Here is a 24214-nt window from a genome sequence, read left to right on the forward strand (position 1 = left end):
ATGTTGCGACTGGTATTTCTCGAACTGAAACCAACATTTTCTGTGGTGTGGAAGAAGTAAGAACATAATGTACACACACCCAATAAAACAAACTGCAGTACCTGCCAAGATCATTAACGTTCGTTAAACCTATTTCCCTAAGGAAAATGAGGAGCTTCGTTATTTTGTTGTCAGACACACGGTTTATGCACAGAAGTGAACTGACAAAAGTGCACTTCGATCAGGATTATGATGTTCAAGGAACCCTTTATTCATATAATTTCCTTCCAAAGACTTCTAAAACTATCAAATGCAAGGCAGAATCACTAACAAGAAAATATTGCGAGAGAAAATGCATGTCATCGCTATCTGTGTAACATCTCAGTTTGCATAGGCATTACGTGCAACTACATTACAGTAGTAACATTTTATGATACAGAACCCTGATATCAAGTTCAGTTCCCTGTGCCTAAGAGTAATCACTGGGTGCTGCTGTTTCATGGTAGTGGGTTCTCAGACAACACATTTTCTACCTCACAGATCTTAATTTCAACAAAAATAGTCACAATCATTTGGAACAACTAATAGTGTCTTTAGAAAACTCTGTTTCTGTCAAACAAGTTGACAGGAAGGAATTCATGAAAATTTGGATTTATGTCGACACACATAGGTTTGATAAGGCTACATGAGCACCACCTCTTCACGTTATCACTCCACAAGAGCCTTGTGACCATAAGTCGTAACTGGGGAGTTAAGTAAATATATGTGCATAGTATACGCTGAATTCTATATTGCTTCAGGATTGACTAGAATAGTAGAAGCCAGCACAGTGGTTAAAGAGCTGGCACTCTGACCCTTTTGATGCATCAGATGGTAACTGTGACAGCTCAACAAAGCAGCACAGTGGCAATAAAAGTGATAAGCAAAACCACTACTGCATGTGCTGCTTCATATATGAGCTTTGGGCTGAACACAGTCAGCACAAAGAGATGATACCTCTGAATCACCATCAACGCCAGGTACCAGGCGGTGACAGAAAACTTTGCCAACAAGAACATGCAACACACCAATAGCCGTGTTCTACTGTGGCCCCGCTTAAGGTCTTGATTTTGGGGATGGGTGAATCGCTTCCAGAACATAAGCAACCAGAAGATAAGGCTACTGTAGGTGTGAGACACCATCAGGAGACCAACTAGAAAAGGATTGTAACTACCCACTCCGACATAACCGGCTGAAACACTGATGGTGGACAGCTTGTTGGAATTGCCCTGATGAAAGTGACAGCACATGCCAAACCAGAAGTACAGCAGTGCTCGGTAGACTGCAGTCAGAGGAAGCTCGCACAGCAAATCGTTAACAGCATTCTCCAGGACAATGACGAGTGTAAACATGGGGACATTCTGAGGCACATGGAGGAGCAGGCAGAGTAGCATCCATGACTGAATCACAGCTGTCAGAAAGTCGCAGACGTTGCCCGAGCGGTACTGCTGGAAGATGCCAAGGACCACCAGGAGGGGCAGGTACCAGTAGAAGTTTTCAACGCCTTTGGCGTCACCGTAATATATAAGCTTCATCTTGTATAGGCACAGGTCTAAGAGCGCGAGGTAGAGAAGGAACGAAGAGAACTGCTTTCCTTGGCGCACGGACGTCAAGATGACTGCCACGATACCCACAAAAATGAGAAACGCCAGCACGTGACGGTTCCTGCTTTCGCCGAGCCAGTCGGCTATGTCAGGAACATGGGCCCACTTGTCCCCTGTACTGTTCCATGAGCGGAGCACCCTGAGAAGAGCCATAATGCCAAGGCCCTTCCTGAAAGTGAGCAGCGGGCTGTGCACACTGATACGAGAGTAGTAGAAGCACAGAATCAAGACGACAGTCGCTGTGACGAAGTACCACGTAAGGTGTTCTTCCTCGATAAAGCTGGAAGACACAAAGCTGATTCCATGAAGGACTGTGCACGAAAGAATGAAGAGGTGAGGGAACTCTGGCATTTCGAGACGGTAAAAGGGCCAGAAGAAGAAGGAAGTTGTAAGGGCCGTAACTGTGGCAGAGAGCAGTGACAGGAGGCCCGACCAGGTACCATTGCTACAGCTCTGACTAGACGGGAAGAAGGCACACAATGTGGAGTACTCGAAGAAGGCTAGCATTGCACTTAGCACAAAGGCGGTCTGGCGGATTTGAGGAATACGATGGCTATAGCCTTGAACGATAGACAACATCAACATAAATAATGTTAGTGAACCTTTCAGTGAGACTGATACACCAGTTCCCACAAGTGTCATATCGACCACAGTACTGGCACTTAAAAGGGCACTCTGAATGTCAGACATAACGTTCAGAAGTAGTGATTGTCTCGCTGCAGCTTCTTTCTCGGTGCTATTCCGGATGCTGTGAGGTACATCAAGGAATGTGCATAAGACTTCCTTAGCCTGTGCAAAAAGCTTGTCGTCGCTTCCAAACTCTGCTTGATACACAGTAAGCAACTGCTGCAGATTGTACTGTAGGAGATACAGCTGCTCCAAAGTCGTGTAGTTTGCAGCAGCAAGGACAGCCGGTACGGCAATTCCAAAGCTGCCCTTTGGTATAGGAAGACCCATGAGAAGGCTGAGTGTAGGGGCCACGTCAACCTGAGCCACTGTTTGCGGCGCTGCCGCCTGCCAGCGGCCAAGTGTCCATCCACGAGTCGGGATCAGTATGAGTGGAGTAATGACTTCAAGTTCGGAGCTACCGCCATGGTTTCCAGCTGTAGTCATGCCGTGGTCTCCCGTCACGAAGATCAGGTGGTTCTCGTCCGTTCTCTCGCTTAGCGACCCATATATCACAGACAAAATATCGTCCATCTCGGCGAGCTTGTGGTCGACGAGCGGTGACGACGGGCCGTGGGAGTGGCCGATGTGGTCGAGCCCCAAATAATGCAGGATAAGGATATCCCAGTCGCGAGCCTCCATCTCGTCTGGCACGTGCCGGGACACATTCTGGTCGACCTCGGTGTAGTCCGAGACGAAGAAAGACGTGGTGCCATCATGACGATTGAAGTGACCCGGTAGTATCCTCAGCCAGGTGTCGTCGCCGTAAAAGGCGACGCGAAGACCTGCGGTTCGCGCCTGGTACACCCAGTTGTCTTCACCGATTGCAGCTGCGTTCAGGTTGAGCGCAACGTCGCCGAAACCCGGCACCGTTCCAGTCAGCAGCGTCTTGATGCGCGGCAGCGTCACAGTTGGCGAGTAACCCTGGCAGCGGTACAGTGCCGCTCTGTTGCTTCGTAGCAAGGAAGTGACGAAGGGCATGGAGTCGGGGCGCGATGCGACGAAGTCGAACCGGAGTGCGTCGATTAGAACGAACACCAACTTCAGCTTTGGTTTAGGGGCAACCACTGTCGCCGGCTTGGAGGCTTCAGACACTCCACATAACTCATAAGCGTAATTTACTTCCTCCGCGGACGAGTGTCCCGCCGGTTTCTTGACAACACCTAAGAAGCCGCAGCCGAAAAGAGTGAGCCCAATCATGTAGGTGACTGCAACGAACCAGAGAATGCACCATTGCTTGGTGTACATGTTTACTTCCTCTTGTTGTCCGCAATGTAGAAACTAATTCTGTTGCGATGGGATCAGGCAACATACGGCTGTCCTGGCGCTTTCATTCTACCGTTCATGATGCGCTGTCTCTGACCTGTGTGAGCGCACTCGACTTCAGGTGCACGGAAGACCAACTTCTGTGTACCTACAGCGCTGGTTTCCGTCCCAGTGCACCATCGGCGGCTTGACCGGCCTATTTCTTTCGATGTTCAGCTGATGTACGGTCTTGAAAATTGAAACCAGCATTCCGTTGCGTTCATGTGAACTCATGCGATCGCATCAGGCGCCGAAACTTTGAAGTAATCGGCGATTCGACGCCCAGGTCGCGATTTTTCACATTCCCGCAATGATATTGAGGCATGGGGCGTCTCCTTGGCATCTGAGGTGTCTGAGGAGCTTCTGCAGTTGCGGCGATGAGCATCAACCGCAGCGGAGTCCGAAAGTAGCTTCAAGAGCACAGAACACAAGTTGACCGTCACTGGACATCTGTAGCGCTTGTGGTATGGGACGTAAAGTCACAAAATGCAGACAAACTCTTTATGGACCAGCTACGCCCCATATACCAACACGGTGTGACGACATGGGTGCGGCTACAGTGCGGCCTTCGATACTTTTGTCAACATGTGTGACGATGATAGGCTTCCACTGCTTCCGCGCTCCGCTCCACCATCGCCATTCATGAGATGCACTGGCTGCTCCTATGGCTATGACTAGCTATGGCTTCGCGATGGTTTCGGCAATCGATTGTACTAGATTGCCGCTGCCTTACTACGACTGCATCGAGGCCTCCGTGATCGAGGGGCATCTTGTACTCAGTGCAAAAACCTATGGCAAAAACAATGTGAGAATGGCCACAAGCTGTAGTATATGACCGTATGTCATTCTAAAAAAAGTGAACCTCCTTAGGTAGCGATGCATCAGCATTTCGTTTATGTAAAACACTTTCCAAAGCACGGCGTGTTCAATGGCGTTTCGTGACTCCCGCGATCACAGACGCCTACTTTCGCCTACGTGAAGACGTCCGTTTGCTCCAACGTTGGTTTGCTCTGGATATCGCAGGAAACTTGCATTTTATTGTCACGATTGTTGAACATGACGCTTGCACTGGTTTTTGCCAGGTTTATAAGGGGGAAAAACATGTCAGGTTGCATTCATCCAAGTCACGACGGTGAAACGGTCACGGTGGAACAATGGGAGAATGTGGTTCAATATCAGTCTGGAGATCTCTGAAAGTATTGCTTGATTATAACATTAATGGTGTCACCTTATTTCCTTCCCGTCTTTGTATGGCCTTTGAGATTGGCCTTCTTTTTTTTTCGATGCAGCGATGTGCTTGTCACGACTCATCGAGACCGCAGCACCACAGGATGCGATCTTACCATCTCTGCGAAATTTGAGCAAGAAACGGGCACCGTTAATCGCAAACTTATGTTTAATTAACGTGCATCAGCACGACAAACCCGTGTGTTTTGGCGTGCTTGTCATGTGACGACACGGACGACGCCAACGACGCGCCATTCCTATTTGAACTTGTAAAAACTGACGGGACGCGGCGCCACTGCCGCGCTCTTTGGCCATCTCATCTCTACGCAGTCTATGCGTCTTGAAAGGCGTGCCCTTCTCCTCTATGCTTCGTTCAAAGAGCGTACTCTCCTCTACGGCTCCAGCGAAGGCTGGCAAAGGCGGAAGGAAAGAGACGAAGCAAAAAGAAAGTACGCAGTCTCGCTCTTTCTTTTTCTCACTCCTTCGACGACTACTCTCGCCTCCAGTGGCGCTAGGGTAAACATGGCGGTTCTGTGCGATCGGGTTACTGCAGTTTGTAGATTTGTTGACCTTTAGGTTTTGTGGCCCCGGGAACCGCGGATCGTCGCCGCGCTCGCTATGAAGGACCAACTTGGGATTACGCACACCAGCCATGCGGTCCACCGTAAGTCCTGTACCAAAGGTAAGCCTCACCGACCAACGAAAAGGGAGCAGTACCAGTCCGGGGCTGGCTGACACATCGTGCGGAGGACAAGCGCGATCAATAGGAGACCGTCAATTTCGGTTTTGGGCCCCCGCGATGATACGCGACAACACCGTGTTTCTGCCGGACGTTTCTCCGGCAACAGTTCCCGTCGCCAGTACTTGGTCCGGCGTGAAGAAACGTCTATACGAATGAGGCGATCCGTGTCGTGGCCGTAATACCCGATGCGCCGCAGTACCTAGCAGTCCCAAGCGGGTCAACGTGATCGAATGAAACGGCCGCCGCCGCAGTAGGTACCCGTCGCGCATTTCGAGACTCTTTCAACGAGCGGCGTTTCGTTTTCATTGGCTCGTACTGCAGCGGCTGCCTTTATTAATAAACTGGGTCGCGCCGATCTAGCGTGTGGTGGCAGCGCAGAAAGCTCGGACCGCTCAATACCGGACCGTCGTCAGTCGCTGCGGCAGAAGCGAGCATATTCCGAGCGCTACACTAGACGTGTCGCCCCACGTACCCGAAATTGTTCGTCTTTGGGTTTGATTTATTTTTCTCGATTCTCTCGAACACCTCTCCGGAGGGTTACGAGTTTCCCCCCACCCCGCTTCGGCCTTTCTTTTTTTTTAAGTTTTTTTATCGGAACTTTTTATCGTGGAGGGGAATAAAACGGGACACTTTCTCGCGCGGTTCGTGCCGTGTATTTCGTGCACGCGCGGTTTTTTCCCGCAGCGTGCGCCGCTGGCTGGGTCGCTCTGAGCTCCGAGACGTTGTCGAGAGAGCGAAAGAAAAAAAAAAGTTTTTGAAAGTAGATCAATACGCTCGTGCGCAGCGCAGTGCCCCCCTCCACACCTCTACGTGAAACGACGGGGCTCGTTTCTTCGTCCGCGCTCCCTGCGCCTTGTCAGGATGAGGGTCGCTGCAGCGGCAAGGGGCACGCAGGTTAACGGTGCTTTCGTTTCCTTTTTATTTTTTTTTCTGCGACGAGACTCGCGCTTTTGTGCCTTTTCGCCTTGGGAAGTTGGCGGCTGCCTGGCAAGAACGTATACAGCCGCGGATCGTTTCGCACTGAAACGACCTGCCGGCAAGCTTGTCCGAAACGACGTGCGGCGCAATTTTTTTTGAGGGACAGCAGGCTCGGAGGCGAAGCGAGGCCGCACCGCTGTCTCGCGATGCGGCGCGGCACGAGTCTAAAATAAGTGGGGGACGGAGGCTAGACGATGAAGATAGAAGCAGAACAAGAAACACCGCGACGCATTTTTCGTTCTTGCAACTTACCTGTTGTTGCTTCGAGTGTTGCTCCCTTCCTGCTTTTACGAAGCGAGAGCAAGCGTAACCCGATAACCGCGCGGTTCGCGCGCCAGAGAATTCTTGCGGCGCCGTTTCTTTGCTTCCTCTCGGTCGAAGCGCTGCGCCGCGAGGTTTTATTTGTCGCTCTTACATTGGGCGTCGAACTCGCCAGCCGCGCGACAACAGTCGTAAAATATAGAAGCAGCCGGGAGGCCTTTTTCTGTCCTCACGCAGGAATCCGTGGCGGCTGTAGTTGCTGTTGCTGGCTGCCGGGGTCGTCTGTCGGTTTGGTTTAGGAATGCACGGAGCGTGAGAGACAGTCCCCGGCCGAGCGCGCTCGCTTGTGGACCGTGCGGCATCTAATGGCGCAATTTATTCTCTTTTTTTTTATCTCTATCACTTTCTCCCTAGATTCTAGTACGCTACGCATTGGCCTCTGCCGCTTGCGGGAGGCCCATCGGAATGCGTAATCTGTGACGTACTTCTACGCTCTGAATCACACGGGCTGCGCCGACTGCTCCGCAGCTTGATGCTGTTTGTCCTGCAGGCGCATGGACGTAACGAAACCTAGCATGCGGCATTACCGTGCGTGGAGTCATAACGTCATACGTCGGCCTGAGCTTTTTTATTGCTTTTTCTTTCTTTGTTTTGTTCTGTTTGCGAACGATGGCGGTCTAATCAGCTGATTGGACATGTGTGATACCGATTTTTTATGACACTTAGCAGAGAGGAATTCATGGTGACGTCGTCATAAAATGAGCCTTTGCATACGCTTTGTTCCATTTCTCATGCTTGCGTTCATCTTCATTGGCCCCTTCGATTAGCCATCCCTGACAGTCCCGGACTGCCAGATGCCGCGCCTTCAGCCAATGAGCGTTGCGTATGCCGTGTCTCAGGCAGTCTTGGGACAGTCTGGAATGTCAAATCGAAGACGCCCAATGGGAACACGTTTCTATTAAGATTTTACTGGAAAACATGTTTCGACACTTTCCCCTTTGGTTTTTTATCGTTATGTGCACCTTCACGTCATCGATTACCGGTCACTTGACGCGAAAAGAATGTACTTTACCTGTGCGTTACCAACTGTGCTTTACGAACTTCATTATGCGAATGTGGCTATGCGTGGGTCGGGGATACGCTTCTTGCATCTTATAACTGTAGCCACGGGGACTCACGATATGGGTATGAAGAAACGTATCCAGTGGGGCTCACGCGTGACCACCGGACTAAGGCTCTTGACACTATATGGGCCCAGTCATTGAACCATATATTGATGTACAGGGGTGGTCAAAAGTTCCCAAGCGGCACTGCCATTGGACTACATGGGATAGTGGCCTGCGGACTTTAAACGTCCCCTGTGAATTACCGAAACATTCATTATAGTTCGTATATTTAATTATGCCGATTGGCACACTTTTGAAACAAACGTCCGTGTGTTTTAGTTTAGTGTCCGTCTTGGTTGGTTGCTGCACTGCATTACAAAGGGAGCTTGAGGGCGCGGGTTCGATTCCCGAACGCGGTGGCCGCATTTCGATGAGTGTGAAATGCAAGGAACACCCGTGTGCCTTGGTTCACTTGTTCGTTAAAGAACCCCAGGAGTGGTCGAAATTAGTCCGGAGTCCTCTACCATGGCGTACCTCATAATCATATTGTGGTTTTAGCGTATAAAACCTCAGGAATTGTTATTATCAATATTAAAGGGACACCAAAGAGAAAAAACGATTTTTCCCGTATTAGAAAAAGCTAGAGCCCCGAAGGTAAAGGGGATTCAGGAACATACAGTTGGCGACGCCGCCTTGAAGATCCCGCACCAACTCGCCGTGACGTCACAGATTTTGACAGTGTCTTGTAGGGCCTACATAATCCTTTACCGGGACAAATGAATTACATTGGGTTTCAAGAAAGCCAGAGACTTTACACTGCAAATTTCAAGTACTTTTATTCAGTCATTGTGGCCAGAACACGAAAAAAAGAAAAAAAAATGTTTTAATGACTGTGACGTCACGCTGACATTCGGGAGCTGAGGTATTGGCGCGAAACTCAAAAAATGAAATTTGGACTTTTTTTTTTTTTTTTTACTAATAATGAACCTATATGACGATGAAATGAACGACGGTAGAGTTCACAAAAAATAATATGTCAGTATAAGCTATCTTAGCGTTTCGTTTGGTGTTAATTTAAGTCGATCTGACATTAATGCCCACGTCTGATTAGGACAGTGCTCCGTGATCCCGACGATGCGCCGAGGCGCGAACAGCAGCCCTCTTTAAAGAAAAAAACAAACAAACAAAAAGTGTAACCCACAGTCTGTGTGTAGGACGTCACAGATGTGTAGTATCGCCATGACCGTATATCCGTTACGTGCGTCGCTCTCGCTGGCTGCCCGACGCAGTTGCGGGAGCAAATTTTAGCGCCGTTTCTCCGAATAAAGCACGGGGCGATCGTTCAGCACGTACAGGACACTTTCATGCGCAGTCATTTGCGCCATCATCATCACTGCTGGATGACAGCGCCCTGAAACCTTGGCCGCGTTCGCTAATGTCTAGCCTTAAATAACTCGTGCGCTCGTGGGTGTCTATATGGTTCGAAAAGAGCTCGAAAACGGTGGACAGACTCACTAATGACGTTTCGGGTCGCCGGAGCGCGTGCTATACTCGGCTGCGCGCGGGCCGCGCTTTTATGGTCATTGTGCCCTCACAAGCTGTGTCATGATAATGGCTCTTTGTGATGAGACGTACAGGCGAGTGAACCGTGCTGTTCGCACCTCGCGGTTCTCACGTGTCTGCGAGAAGCGTTGACGTGACGATTTTAAGGCGAAACAATCCGTGGGAAGTTAACTGAGACTTTCAGAAGCAGTTTAGAGGTCATGAGCATCAAGCTAGCCACTTTACGAGACAAAATTGGAGAAAGATTTAAAAGAAAAGTATTTTTTAAAACAAGAGGATTTGAATCTTGCCATCTGCCGCTGTCGATTTCTAAAAATTCTATAATTAACAGCCGCTATATTAAGACCTCTACAGTTAGTTATAAACTGTATAAGCATGCCAGAGACTATACTGGCAAGCACCGGAACGCCCTAGATAATGCGGTGTGATAGTTATTTTCTACTTTACGCGAACTATAGTTTCGGTTTCGGTAACCTGGAACGGGAGTCATTACGTCATCAAATTCGATACGGCTACCGCACGCGCGTGCAGACGAATTAAAAAGCACCGTCATCATATCTAGCACTAATAATTACTGCATGACATCGGCAAATTTTGCTGTGTCATATAGCGTCCCTGTATTGTCGCTGACCTCCATAGAATACGCAAAAGTAGGAGAAAGGATAGAGCAACACGATTAAGAAAAAGAGAAAAAAAATGAGTCGACCTTGTCTTTTGCGGTATACGGTAAGTACGTCAATACCGTACCGTCCTGTTGGGCACGTAGCTACCTTATAGTCTTCTAGCCACTGACATCATCTGATCGCATTGCCCTGCCCATAGAGTAAATCGCGCAGCTAAAACGGTTTCGGATCGTGACATGCTGATAATGCCGTATACGGAATTATCGCTGCGGCACTGAAACACCGTTGCGGCCATAAAGTTTCTTTCATAATCCACCGTGGGAATGATGGATTATAGTACATGGATTTGCCTAGTCTTCGGGCTTGCGGCTTCGAACGCACTTGCGGCTTTGTTTATTGTTGCGTTTTGGCTTTTGTTTCGGATAAAAGAACGGCTCGTTGTGAACCTACAGTGAGGTAATTTGAATAGGCGAGCCTAAAGGGGTCAAGGTGGTGAAGTGGTACTGCTGAACTTCGTCTTGCGACAAAAGCGGCTGCAGGCTACGTGGAGCCGAAGGAAAGGGTCTTAGGCAAATCCACGCGTGCATATCTCGTCATTCCAATGCTGGTACTATAAGCGTTATGCGTTGCAACTACCAAGACACTAGCGCCAGATTTCTCTCTAGTGCCCTGTAATGAAACTATATGGTTGTGGCACTGCTTGAACACCGTATAGTATCTTCCCAACGCGTGAACGCCACAGGCAAAAACACACTCAACGCTCCCTCTCAGACGTCACGTGTCGTCTCCGTCACGTCAGAGTTCTCGCTTGCAAATTAATGGGATACTAAAGATAAAAAAAGATGGTTGGTTGATCCCTCCGTCATAGGAATCGGTATAACACGAAAGTGAAACATGTCGTCACAGAAGTAGTTTCTTGTTTATATTGCATTGGTATATGAGAGTTTGTACAATGTCTACTGTTTGGCAGATATAGTACCGCTTGATGTGGACGCATCGCACTCACGTTGACGCCTAGGGGCACATCTCCGTACCGACGACAAACGCCCATGATCATGATATATCACTTGCGGTAGCTGAAGTTCTTAACATGTACGTGGACTCCGCATTTGGGGTGAATGCCGCGCAAACATGGCATCAACAAGCACATAATAAACACTAATGCTCAATATGCACTCCTTCAAAGCGTCGTGAAATGCGAAGAGAAACGCTACGCGCGTCGTGTCTTCCTCTAGCCTGGTCGTTACTCCTCACAGGGCGAGCAGGGAACGCGGTGCGACAGCCATGCGAGCGTTGGAGCGCTATTTGTCGATATAGATGGATGCTATGAGCGATGCTTGCGCTAAAACCGCCACATCACGGTGTGTTAAAGCGTTGACGAAATTAAACTTGTATTGGAAACGCGCCGAATGGGACGGTCGTTGCAACGTGGCGTTTTTTTTCTTTCGAGCCTGGTGGCACAGATGTCACCGCCCCGTTATAAAGGGGACGCTCATAGCATCCATCCATCCATCCTAGGTCACTGTGAGAGGCAAGTGTGAAAGATAAAAGGCGCGTTCATGTCGCATCCGTAACGCTTTTGGCGGTAGCTCAGTGGGCTAAACGCCCGCCAGCTATCGTCGCGGACCGAGAGGTCACGGGTTCGATTCCCGTCAACGGAACTTTTTCTTATAGTTTTTTTTTTTCTTTGCCATCTGATGACATTCATTTTGCTGACGTGCTTCCGTGACGGAAATACGTCATGAAAGTCTTGGTGGACCCCGGCATAAAACACTTTCGTGTTAAAAGAAGAACGGATGGTTAACCAGTGAAGCTTAAACGTGCGACCCTGGTGTTTGTCGCCGGGTTAATCCCGACGGTTCGTTGAAGAAGTTATACACGCATGATAAGTCGCTGTGACGTCGCAGACTTTGACGACGTTTACTAGGGCCTATATATACGTACTTCTTTATCGGTTTTTAAAAGCGAAGCGCACTGTCTTCTAAGGGGGCCAGACACTTGACGTCGAGTACCAAGTTTCAGGAAATCGTGTCGGGTCAAAGTGGCCAAAATACGAAAAAAAAAGGTCAATCGAAATCTGTGACTCACGCTGACGTTTAGGCGCATAATTTAAGAATGAAACTGTGACATTTAGTTTCTGTTCTATTAATAAACATGCGATGACGAAATCAACGACAGTAGAGTTCTTTTAAAGAATAATTTGTAAGTCTAAGTTCATTCATTATATCGCTTTAGAGTCCCTTTCAGTTTGGCTGCGTGACGTATAGTGCTTTGTTCTACCTTGTTTCTTTTTCAGCGCTGACGCCAAATCCGATATTTCGAGAATATATAGCTTCTGTCATCACCTTTAGTATATGATTGCCCTTTATATGTGCGTGCAGGAGCTTGTGCTTGAGTTTCTGTACATCTCCAAAAGTACGCCGGTGACCTTTTAGAGGAACAACGAAGACGTGTACCAAGTTGAGCACTGCGAAATTTTGCCTTTCTGATAAATTTGGTGAGCCGGAAATGACGCGCGACCGAGAAAACTGGTGGTGTCGCCGCCTGGACTTTACCGCTTCAACTTCATCATCATCATCGTAATTTTAATTATAACCTTAAAACCTTAAAGACCCCTTGGTGGTGTTAAGCCCCAACCACACGTACGCGATGGAAAGCGCCAGAACGCGATGCCAAGCGTCAGCGGAGGCAAGCGCCAACCTCACGTACGCGTTAGGATGCTAAGCGTCAGCGTCAGTCGAGGAGGCTGGATCGCGTGTTGACGCGGAACGCGAAGCGACGCCGAGTCTACACGCCTACGTGTGGTTAGGACGCCGAGTCATAACGCGTACATGTGGTTAGGGCTTTACGGGGGGGGGGGGGTTAATTGACCAAATAAAGAAATAAAAATAATAAAGATAAGTTAATATCAGTGCTGTAATGAAATTTGCATAAGTTATGTGATGTAAAGAAATTGTACATGAGTTAGTGCCTGAATGATTAACTTTAATTGTTGAAGTAATTTTGTTACTTTTCAAAAGTAATAGCACTGTAATGCCTGTACTTTCGTCCAGCTGTAATGTGTAGTTTAATTACAATAAAAATTCTAGAAAAGTAATTAGTATGTATTCTAATTACTTTTAGGAGTAATTTTGCCATATCTGGCACACTTGTCATGCGAGTCGATAAAAAAATGATACGTTAATAAAATGAGATTTGACTCGGTAAATCGTTCAATGACCAAGTGTTGTTTCCATATGCAAGCGCCGGCGGACCGACAATAATTAAATGAACAAATACATTACATAAATAAGTTCTGTGAAATATAAATATATATAGTAGGTTAGTCCAAACTGCAATAATGAATGGAAAGAATGGTGCAGGTGTTAGGGCATGCGTCTCCTCTCTCTATGACGCCACAACGACGTATGTTGTGACGTCATAGATTTTGACAGCGTCTGCTCAGGTCTGCTGCATTGTTTGCTCTGCGTTCTAAAAGAGTGAACGAATGCTACAGAAAGGGATGGCTTTCTAAAGGAAACGAATGCTCGAGGTTCGATGTCTTGACATTTCCCGTGCTTTATAGCTGTCGTACTGACGTACCGTATCAGTGAGTGATCGCGCGAATCTTAAGAGTGAGCTGAAATAAATAGTAATGACAAAAGAGAGGGTTTGATCTTTGTTGACTGCGCGACATTAATCTTTTTTTTTTTTTTTCAATTGAACGGAATGTATATGGGTTTTTGGGAAGTGCCCTTTTATCAATCTAACCTGATTATTAGCTCTGCTGTGTACTGCCTTTAGAAAAACGCTAAGGGACGGTAGCAGTCCAAGCTATAGATCGACGTCCACACATGGCGACTGACGAAGGTCACGCTGCCAAGTTGGTTGACGCGGTCGCAGATGGCCGCCTTGGCCGAAAGGCGACCGGTTTCGCCATGTCGCAAACTCGCCGATCTTTCGGCTATAAGGGCATATCCGCTGAACCAATGAGAAGCGTAGGAGTATGTATATATCGGAATACGCTGGAGGTATATGTTGCATGGCCACGGCATGTGCGGCCAACGACAGACGCGAGAAACCGACGTGACGGGTACGTCAGCGATCGCGAGACATTTCGGAGTGATGACGGACAGGTCGGGATCATCAGTGTGAACAACATCGGTTAGAGTGTAGTGTCGCTGTTGCCAGTCGCAACCGATCGCGCGACGGCTGTCAGTCGCCGGTGTGAATGCCGCCAGCACATTCAACATTCAGCAGAAAACTGTTGCAGAACACCGTATTTCATATGCAGGGGCGTAGCCAGGGGGGGGGGGGTTGGAGGGGTTCAACCTCGCCCCCCCCCCCCCCCCGCGAAATTTTTCAGTTTTGCTTCCGTATATATACACGCGCACATACAAACGCACACACGAACATACACAAAGTATGGTTGAACCCCCCCCCCCCACCCCGAAAAAAATTTGTGGCTACGCCCCTGTTCATATGGTGTAACAACTCGGCACTTTTTCTTGCAGAGAAATGCAATTAGCTGGTCCACTTGAGATCACAATGCAGGACAGCAAAAAATACGGGACAATGAAACACAGGACACGTATTTTCCGTATTTTGTGCTGTTCTTCATTACGTTAAGGAACCAACCAGCCCACCTAAGCAGCTTTGCCCACTTGCGATACTCCCACGAAGACGACTTCCTTCGCTCATAGTGAGGCATAACTTGATTAATGGGACGAATTTCGGTGGTGAATGATTAGAAGCTTACTTGTATCCGTTGTGCACTTAACCGTACCCTGACGGTTACGGAATGTGATTCAAGAGAAATTATTTACGTTATTTAATGAATGCTTAATGATTAATCGACGTTAAGTGTTCATACAGTGGCGTAAGACGGTTTAAATTTGTGACCACTATAGTAGTCGAGTATGCACACTGTGATAAGTACGGAACTCTATGTTACACAATTTTCCCCGGCCGAGAAGCGAAAGCAGGGGGAGCGGGGCTTCTGGGTACTGTTATCGTGCCTTCTATTGTATAGTCCGGCAGAGTTTGAATGTGTTTTCTCGGCTTCTTCGAATAGGTCGTGCGGTGTAATTCGCGCTTCCCGAAATTCGGAAGGGGTATTACGCGATAAAGTGTAGGTGAAATTTAAAGTGAGTGGTGTATTCTTGTCACATGCATTTTCACGTAAAACATTTTAGTAAGATGTTTTCAACGCCAGATCACTTTGAAATGTATTGATTGAAGTTGCTAACGGAAATGAAACCGGAACTGCATATTCCTATCGAGGAGCGCTGTTACTTTTTGTGCGCCCTTTCCCCCATGCATTGCCACAGAGAGTATACTGCCGAGTTTCTTACCGAGTTACGAAGAACCAAAAAGAATTGACCTTACAGAATGCGCATACATATCTACGCAACGCAGCCATAACTAAGGCTTTATGCACGTTCGAGAGAAAGGGGTGGGGGGTCTCATGCATACGGAAGAATAATAGTTAAGCGCATGAGCTTCCGAAGGCATATACGGAGCTGCTCTGCAAGACAGGCGTGTGCCCTTCGTGCGAGGCATGTAAAACAAGCCGCAGACAGACGGTGCCGAAAGCGGTTAGGCTCGTCGAGGACAGCGGGCGTCCTGGCTACCTGTATGCGCGCGCAGGTTAATTCGGGCGTTGAACCCAGCCGTTGCTCGTTATCACTGTGTGGCGCTGTCAGCGTGTTGTAGCATTTGGTTTGCAGCACTTGTTTTGGCGGCTCCGATTTTTGCATCTGCGCGGGTTTTGAAGTGGGCGTTTAACCGTTCGCGTTGCGGTCTTGCGGTATCGTTTGGGAGATCGCCGGTGCATTTTCATTTCGTGTGCCCCCCACCCTGTGTTTTCTTCTTTTTTCATTCTTTCGGTCCGGCTTATATAGGTTCAAGAGAGACGAAGACAGCTTAAAAGAGGCTTTGCCGTTTAGGCCTGCTTGGACACTTCGGATATGAATCCCCGTTGAAGGGCGCAACTCCATATTGGCGATGAAATGTCAGTACTATCTCTTAGGAGATAGACGTGTACTTCCTGTTAGAGCATACCCTATCCCCCTAACCCTTTCTTGCACCCTCAGGACCACCATACTCTTGACCGTCGCTCAGGTGAAAGCAGTTGTAGCTGGACATTTACGGTACTGTCGGCGGTGATTCCCTCGCTTCCCTTTTGCCCTTTACGTATGAACAGTAAATGAGAGCATTCACCAGTACGGCGGCGTGGACAAAAACAAAGCAACGTAAAGAAAGAAAAGCGGGAATCGAAGCCCGGTTGTAAAATGCCGTTTTCCAACAGCCGTTATCTGATCTGTGATGACGTTGACGGCACCATGTGTGACACTTCAGCGACACTGAAAGTGGGAACGATAACGCGCCGTGCGGCTGCAAAACCTCCACGCGCTGAAAAAAATTACGTTTTATAAGTGCACGGAGACGTCGCAACAGACGTCACTCTTTGGTGAGTCAGCGGGCATTCGGAACGCGCTTGACTCTCTCGCGACGTCTCGTATCAAGCGCTGTACGTCACATAAGAGTGAAAGAGACTGTCACGACTTTCTTTTGCGTAGTCTAAAACAAAAAAAAAATAGTCAACAAAAAACAGTGTGGATGGAAAGAAACAGATGCGCCTGTTGATAAGCCCCCCCCCCCTTTTCGATCCCCCCGTTTAGCAAGATAAGGATTAATAATAAAGGGTTAAAATGAGCCGTATTAGGGGGGGGGGGAGTCATCGTGACTTCTTGCCTATCTCATTTGAAATCTGTGGCGCAGTTGTTGCGAGGCTCAAAGCCTGTAATTCCATCGTTTAGACAGGAAGTTTGCCGCGCACAGTTGAATCGGATACTGCGGTTTGATTCGGCGCATCTGACAGCTTGCCTTGAAGCGAGACAGCCTGAAGGCCGCCCACAACGCTGCTTTTTAATTTTTTAAATGTATTTTTTTTACCTTTTGGCCTTCTCAAAAATTAAGTTTTTCACCACCACCATCGACCCCCTTCTGCCGGGTTCGCGTAAGCCCTCCTCAGTGGTCGCCATGATGTAGTCGAGCCGACTGACGCCCAACGTCATGACGGGACGACTAAGTGCTCTCCTTCGCGGTATCTGGTGTTTTGGCTGGTTCTCACTACCGCTTGACGTGTGCGCCAGTTTTCGTCGCAGCTGCGTGTCGCGCATTCCGGACGGAGCACGCAACCGTACCGCCACCACGGGCGAAGTGGTGTCGTCCCCGGCGGCACCTCTTTTTCCTCGTCGACCGACGTGTGTGTTTACGTACACGCGCCGCCTCATATGCGTTTGCGGAGCAGTATATATAATACCGTAGTGCGTGCACACTACACCTCTTTTTGCCCTGTTTGCCGCCTGGTCTCTGTACCGCGCGCGCGGTACACCCGAGCGAGGCAGCAGGCCTCTGACGCCGTCGCGGCTCCTAGACATAATAATAGCGTGTCGCTCTATGCGCGCATGCGTGAGTCGAGTTGAGGGAGTGCGCGTGAGCTTGGTGTCTTTCGTACTTTTTATTTCTTTATTATTATTTTTTTTTTGAAGCGCGCAGCCCCGCCGTTGACTCTGCGTACCCGAGTTCCCGAGTGTGTGCCACGCGCTCCATTGTTTTCGCTTTTTCCGGCCGGGATTGCGTGCCGCCTTGACACCACCACCACAACGTTCCCCGCCTCCTCCTCCTCCTCTTCCCGTACGGTTTCTTTTGTGTCGTATGGCGCTGTGTCCACTTCCCCTGCTATTTCCATCTCCTTCTCGCATCGGCCCTCTTTTATTTTCTCCGCTGTATTGTCCACTATTTCACAACTTCTCTCTCTCTCTCTCTGCGTGCCGACGTCTACCGTGTGTGACTAAGCGTTCTTTGACGCTCCAGTGTGTGTAGGTGGGCAGTGTGTACTCAGCGGGCGGCGTCGTTGTCTTATAGCTTGGAATTCTCGCAGCCGCCGCGTCCACCTGTACAGCGGGAACACGAGAAACAAAGGCGCCCCCTTGTGTCTGTCGACGACCCCTCGCCCACCCCCCACCCCCAATGTTCGACTCTCCCGAGGTTTCACTTCGCCGAGGTGCTCCGACCTCCGTTGGTAGCGCTTACGGCGGGATGTTAGTAAAGTTACTGTGCAGACTACACTTAGTAAAGAGCGTGTTCAAACTCCAGTCATCCAGAATGCACCGCTGTATTTTGGATGATTCGTCCCCTTCCGCGGTGCCGGTACCTCCGTTTTCGTTCGCTGACAGACGCGGACATGTTGGATTGTGTGTGTGTAACGCAGATGGTACATCGTTTGTAGCGCCGTATAGTGTTAGGACCGTCGGAATTTTCCGTGGCCCTTTTGCCCTTCGAGCGTCATGCGCGAGGTAAATAACCGGAGGTCATTTAGAGCAACGGAGTGGACACCAAGTGACGGGGAATGCAGCCGAGGACGACGGAGGGTTAGGTGGAATGACGAAATTGAGAAATTAATTGGCAGGCATAAAGCGGAATGCGTACGTGGGTTCCCCGCGTCATCCTCCCTTCCCCCTGCATTTCTTGCGCAGTCCCTGTGTGTATTTTTTTTCTAACTTTTTTTTTCGCTTATTTGGCTCGTTCTTAAAAAAATGATGCTTCAGTCGACATTCGGCGCTTGTTTTGTGTCTTTTTTCGAATCTTTGGTGTTTTGTCCTATTTGGCGCTGTTCCACAGTAGACCATTACCAACGGCCCAACTTACCGCACTTCTGGAATGAGCTCGCTTTAGACATGGTAAATTGGAGATCACTGGGACATGCCTTCGTTCTGCAGTTAAAAAAAAAAAACAAAGAAAAAAGAACAGAAAGCGCTGTTGATGGTATACGTGATGGCGACTCTTCGATCACAAGTCGCGGATTCGAATCCCGACATTGTGCCGGACGTCGGGACAGCGAAGAGGGCTGTGTATGACAATAACCTGGACAGATCCCATCTGTCTGGGAAGCTAGCCCACTTGCTGCAGCGATGTGCTACGGCAATACCTTTTGCTATATGGTGAGACGCGTATTCGATCCCACTCCGCGGCGGCCGCGTACTGAAGGGGAGCAATTTGCAAAAGAGGCTGGCGTGCCGCGCTTCGTTTGCACGTTAAGGAACACCGCGCGATCAAAATTAACCCGAAGCCTTCCACTAGGCGTTCTTCGTAATTCTCCTTGCAGTTTCAGAACATCGTATTTATTCCACAATTTAATTTTGTGGTGAGCAGCCCATGGTGGTCAGAATTAATGTGGAGCCTATACCTCTGCCGCTTCTCTAACATCACCCCCCCCCCCCCCCGCCCCAACCCCTTAATTTAAGATATAACCTACCGAGAACAAGCTTCTTCGTAGCTAACAGCGCGAAAAACACGGACGAAGACGAGAAGTGGACATGGCACAGCGCTGTGCCGTGTCCACTTCTCGTCTTCGTCCGTGTTTTTCGCGCTTGTTAGCCACGATGAATCTGCATTAATTCGCCCGGTATTCCATCCTACTGAATTATAAACAAGCTTCTGCTTTCGTAAATTAGCCATTCTTGCTGTGAAAGGAGCCAGAAAAAAAAGAAGGGCGAAAACGAAAGACGATAGTAGCGACACCGCCTTGAATTTACCGTACTACAGCTCGCCGTGACGTCATGGTTTGGGTTTCAGCTCGAAATTGAGAGTTAGGAAGTCAGGCAGCTTTTTTTGTGCTTTAAGTTATCAACCACGTATACTGTTAAATTAATGAAACTGTGCTTTTGAAATGAGTCCCGAACATGACTGCTTGTTTCTGTTTAGTGTCCCTCTGCTAGATGAACCGTTGAGTTAGGGGAGGGGCTTGAGAGGGAGGTGAGTACGTGACACTATACTCTATAATCCACACCCGTTTCCTCACTTGAACGCAGCATTTCGACTCACGAACTGTCGCATTCTTTGAAATGACCCGACTCATTCCTGAAGTGCGTCCGTATACTCTAATATAGTAGTATTGTACTGAGCGCGGCGTGCGCTCAGTACAGGTCGCGACGTGCGCGGAAAGCGAGCGATAAAGCGACGGCGGAAGCGAGTTAATGGTCCGTACATCACCACGAGCTCGCCGCGTGTATATCCTGTATACGGCCTTTTGTGTCGCGTTTTGCCGGTGTCACCCGGCGCCGTAAAAAAAAAAAAGAAAAAAAAGAAAAAAAAACTGTCGACCGAGCGAGGGTTAGCCACGACACCTGTGTGTGTGTGTGTGTGTGTGTGTGTGTGTATACAGTTTTTTCAGGGTTCAAAGCGCCCCGTGCCCGTGGTCGCGGAAATTGTGTGCCGCGCGCGCGTGTGTGTGTGCGTGATCCGCACATGCCGAGTCCGACACGTCGTCACCCGCGAGCGTTTCGTGTCACGTATTATATATTGCTCTCCACGGAGGCCGCGAGCATGCAACTGTTTTTTTGTTTTTTTTTGTGACTCACCGTGTGTGATTGTGTGTGGGTATAGTTTCCCTTGGGGGTGTTTGTGCCATCATCAACGGTGAGATTTGCACTCGTTGGCTGATTGGTCGAGTCTATACCGGGGCCGTTGTTCTGTGTAGTTGCTATTTAAGCGAAGCTTCTGTGATTTATATTTCGGTGGCGGCGGCGTAATTCTCGAAAAACCTGGCACCGGCGAGTGTATACAGAAATACCGCGGTGTACAGAAATAGGCCTTCGAAGGTGCGCCGGTCATGCATATTGCATGACCAGCGCACATGCATATTGGTACGCGCCGTATACCTATAATTGATGCTCTCTTGATCGTGGGTTTGTATTGTCGGCGATGTTCACTTGTTATGATCCGTGTCGGTGGAAAGCGTTAGGCGGTAAGGGGAGAGAGTAAAGCAATCGACGTCAGAGTGAGCCGGCTGGAAAACGAAATTTATCGTTGCTTAAGTGACGCCCTCGGATACCGTCGTATATCGTGCGTATTTTCACTTTTCTTCGTAAAGCGAGGCTGGTATGTGTGTATAGGGCATTTGTGTAAGGATTCCTTTCGTCGTCGTCGGAGTGCTCTCATTTCGCATGTCATCGTTCACAGTTTTCGCGAGGTGGTCGACTTCGTGCGCTGACCGATGCAGAGGCCGCGAGAAGAAAAAAAAAAAATCATCGGGGAATGCTTGGCACTTTCTACGAGTGTGAAGGCGAATGCATATACTTGGACCTTCTTTTGATCTGGGGTTGAACTTACTGCCTGTTGAGCTGAACGCTTTCATGAACGCTCTGCTGATGTCCTGTCGAACTTTGTAGTTGTATTCTGTCAGACTTATCTAGAAGTAAATTAGGTTGGGGGGGGGGGGGGGGGAGAGGGGGCAAGTGCCCCTTGTGCACCACCCTGCTGACGCCCATGGCGAACTCGCTTTTATTTGGGACCATTTGTTTCGTACTACAAACGACCTTGAAACATCGCCATTTAAAGGGACACTAAAGAGAAAGGACGATTTTATTCGTATTAGTAAATTTCACAATTTTTCAATGCCGAAAGCACCGCTATTAACGCGACAATGCGCCTGGTAACCGAGAAAGCGCTAAAACATAACAAAAGAAGCAGGCGTCCATGCCTCCTTGAAGCCCCCGCACCTAATCGCTGTGACGTCATAGATTTTTACGCCGCTTACTAGGGCCTGCATATATAAATCTCAGTAGTTAAAAATTAAGTACATTTTATTATATTATAGGTTGATTATAGATGCACACTTTCCGTATAGGTATACAGTTCTTGGCGCTATGCAGAAAAACAGGTTTGCGATGTTTTCAGTATAACTATACTATTTGAAAACGGAACTGTATGGAAAAAGCAAAAAAAAAAAAAGAAACATCAAGCATATAGTTGTACAAGGCACGTTAGCAAACTGTTTTTTTTTTTTATATATATATCTTGCGCGTGCCGCAAAAGGCACTCCAGGCCGAACCGGTATTAAACTTGAGTGCGCGCCGAATGCCAAATGGCCTTGTCGCGTAACGCTTTTAATTCCGGGAAACCGCTCGCGCGATTGTGTTTCTCATGCGCCAACGACGTCAGATCGCGGGACTTGGTCGCCTGCTCGCCCGCTCGCCAGCCAACCCGCTAATGCCGTATGATCTACGATGTGGGACGCGCGTATAAGTATAAAGCGTGCGTATAAATTTACTGCATCGTTTGTGGCTGCGATTGGGCGAGGCTTCGAATTTTGATGAGGCGCCTCTCTTGCTGCGCGACCGTTATAGGCGATATAGAGTCGCCGGAAAGAACGCCGGTAAATAAAATAAAGAAATCACCACCTCATCCCTCCACCCTTGCGTATATGCCCCCGCCACTTCCTAGCGTCGTGTATACCGCATTTTCCCCAATATTACTACACCGCGGGCATTCAGTCGCAATACCAAATTCCAACAAATCCTGCTGCCGTACATATTATATTATAGTCGCCTCGGTGGCACGTGGTCGCGGTGCTCGGCTGGGCTGCTGACCCGAAAATGTCTTTCCCATTGTCACAGGCATGACTGAAAGGTATACGGTTACCAGTCATGGTGGGCTAGTGGTTATGGTGCTCGACTGCTGACACCTAAGGTCGGGGGATCGAATCCTAGCCACATTTCGATGGAGGCTGAATGCTAGAGGCCCGTGTGCTCAGATTTAGGTGCTCATTTAAGAACCCCAGGTGGTCGAAATTTCCGGGGCCGTCCACTATACGACGTCTCTTAGAATTATCGTGGTTTTGGGACGTAAAACTCCAACAATTATTATTACGCACCTCGACGTACTGCTAAAGTATTTCTCTCTCGTTTACCGCTAATCGGCCCTATAGCTTTTTTCTCTCTCTCTCTCTCTTCCTGTGCTCACATGTAGTATAGCACTATTATAAGCAGTTTGGTTTAGTTTGTCCCGTCAGTCAGCCGACTCCGCGAAAGGTGGTTATACCCGAGGAAGCACGGTAGTTCCAGCGTGCCTCGAGGCCGATGAGTTAATAACCGCGGGCGGCCGCTCTCATGTATAACGGTTCTCATCGGTACCTGCGTGTCCGCATGCGGTGCGAAGGCGTCGTCGTCCTTGGAAGCGCTCGCTCGCACTTGGCCTCCATTCGGGTGCCGTCGTCCCAGCCCTCGGGATAAGGAAATCGCCCGGTGCGGGGAAGCACCCCGGAAGGACGCCCTCTCGATAAGGCCCTGCGTATATGTGCCGCCGTCGCCGATAGAGCGTTTCCTGTTTGAGCGGCGCGCGCTTCTCTTTGACGCGACGCACGACTTTGACGACGACGACCCGCGTGCTCTAGGGCGCGTGGGCGTGCCGGTTTGCCCCGTGGACTTCGACATCGGTTGTCTCGAAACGTGACTGCGTTTAGCCTCCGCCTCTAGTAGTACAGCCGTGTTACAGATATATCCAATCTGAAGGGGATCACAAAGAAAGGTTCTATATATGGGTAATTTGACATATAAAATATTTTGTATATCGAAATTATAGCCAAGGGGATTTTAGAACTGTTCGACATACTGATAATTCGTTATATGTGGGTTATATATATAGCATATTGTCGCGGGCGAAACAAGACAGACAGCCAGGAGTTGACGTCTTTCCTATGAACCAGAAATGAGAAGAAAAAACGAAGATGACCTTCGCTATGCGAATGCATAAGGAAGCGTGTGCCTTTTTTTGTTTTGATAAATCCGGAAGACCAGTGGGAGGCGTTGCTGACGTCACTAAACCCTGAGGACCATCTCCGACTGGTGGACAGGGCTCTGGCATCAGTTGCAAGCCATGGCTACCTGGAATAAGGAAGTCACCCTCTTCTGGGCGAAGAGAACGCGCGCCTGGTCAGACAATAAAGTTTAATTCTCTCTACAAAGATCCAAAGAACCCATCTTGTTGAGTGGCGCGTGCGAGCTTTCGAGCCGTTGCGCACGAATATGCCGTACCAGGGCTAGTGCATCGTATATAGAACTTCCTGTCGATTCCGTTCTTATCATCCTCCTATTCAGGGCCGGCCGATATCCCACTGATAACGCGCGGTCGTAATGGCGCTGTGACGTACAACTGACGGGAGTGCGACAAAAAATAACATTGACACGTATAGTCTTAGGTTTACAGCGCATGCATACGAAAACAGGGAGGACGATAAGGAAGCGCAGACTGCCGACTCGAGGTTTATTATTACTGCAGCGCTTTTAAACCTGAGAT

General features: G+C 48.8%; 2 protein-coding genes across 4 annotated transcripts in view; one reads left to right on the plus strand and one right to left on the minus strand.

Moving 5' to 3' along the window:
• Positions 1-233: 233 nt before the first annotated feature.
• LOC119386986 (GPI ethanolamine phosphate transferase 2) lies at positions 234-4228 on the minus strand. The gene has a single exon (XM_037654285.2). The coding sequence runs from the start codon at positions 3534-3536 to the stop codon at positions 867-869; it is 2670 nt and encodes an 889-aa protein (XP_037510213.1). The 5' UTR covers positions 3537-4228; the 3' UTR covers positions 234-866.
• Positions 4229-5278: 1050 nt separating this feature from the next.
• The window catches only part of LOC119386985 (rho GTPase-activating protein 23), an 88300-nt gene continuing 69364 nt past the window's right edge, over positions 5279-24214 (plus strand). For all 3 annotated transcript variants that reach the window (XM_037654279.2, XM_037654280.2, XM_037654283.2), the window contains exon 1: positions 5279-5502. The gene's annotated coding sequence lies outside the window, so the exon portion shown is untranslated. The remainder of the gene's footprint in view (positions 5503-24214) is intronic.

Source organism: Rhipicephalus sanguineus, chromosome 3 (genome assembly GCF_013339695.2).
Source record: "Rhipicephalus sanguineus isolate Rsan-2018 chromosome 3, BIME_Rsan_1.4, whole genome shotgun sequence".
Classification (NCBI taxonomy): domain Eukaryota; kingdom Metazoa; phylum Arthropoda; class Arachnida; order Ixodida; family Ixodidae; genus Rhipicephalus; species Rhipicephalus sanguineus.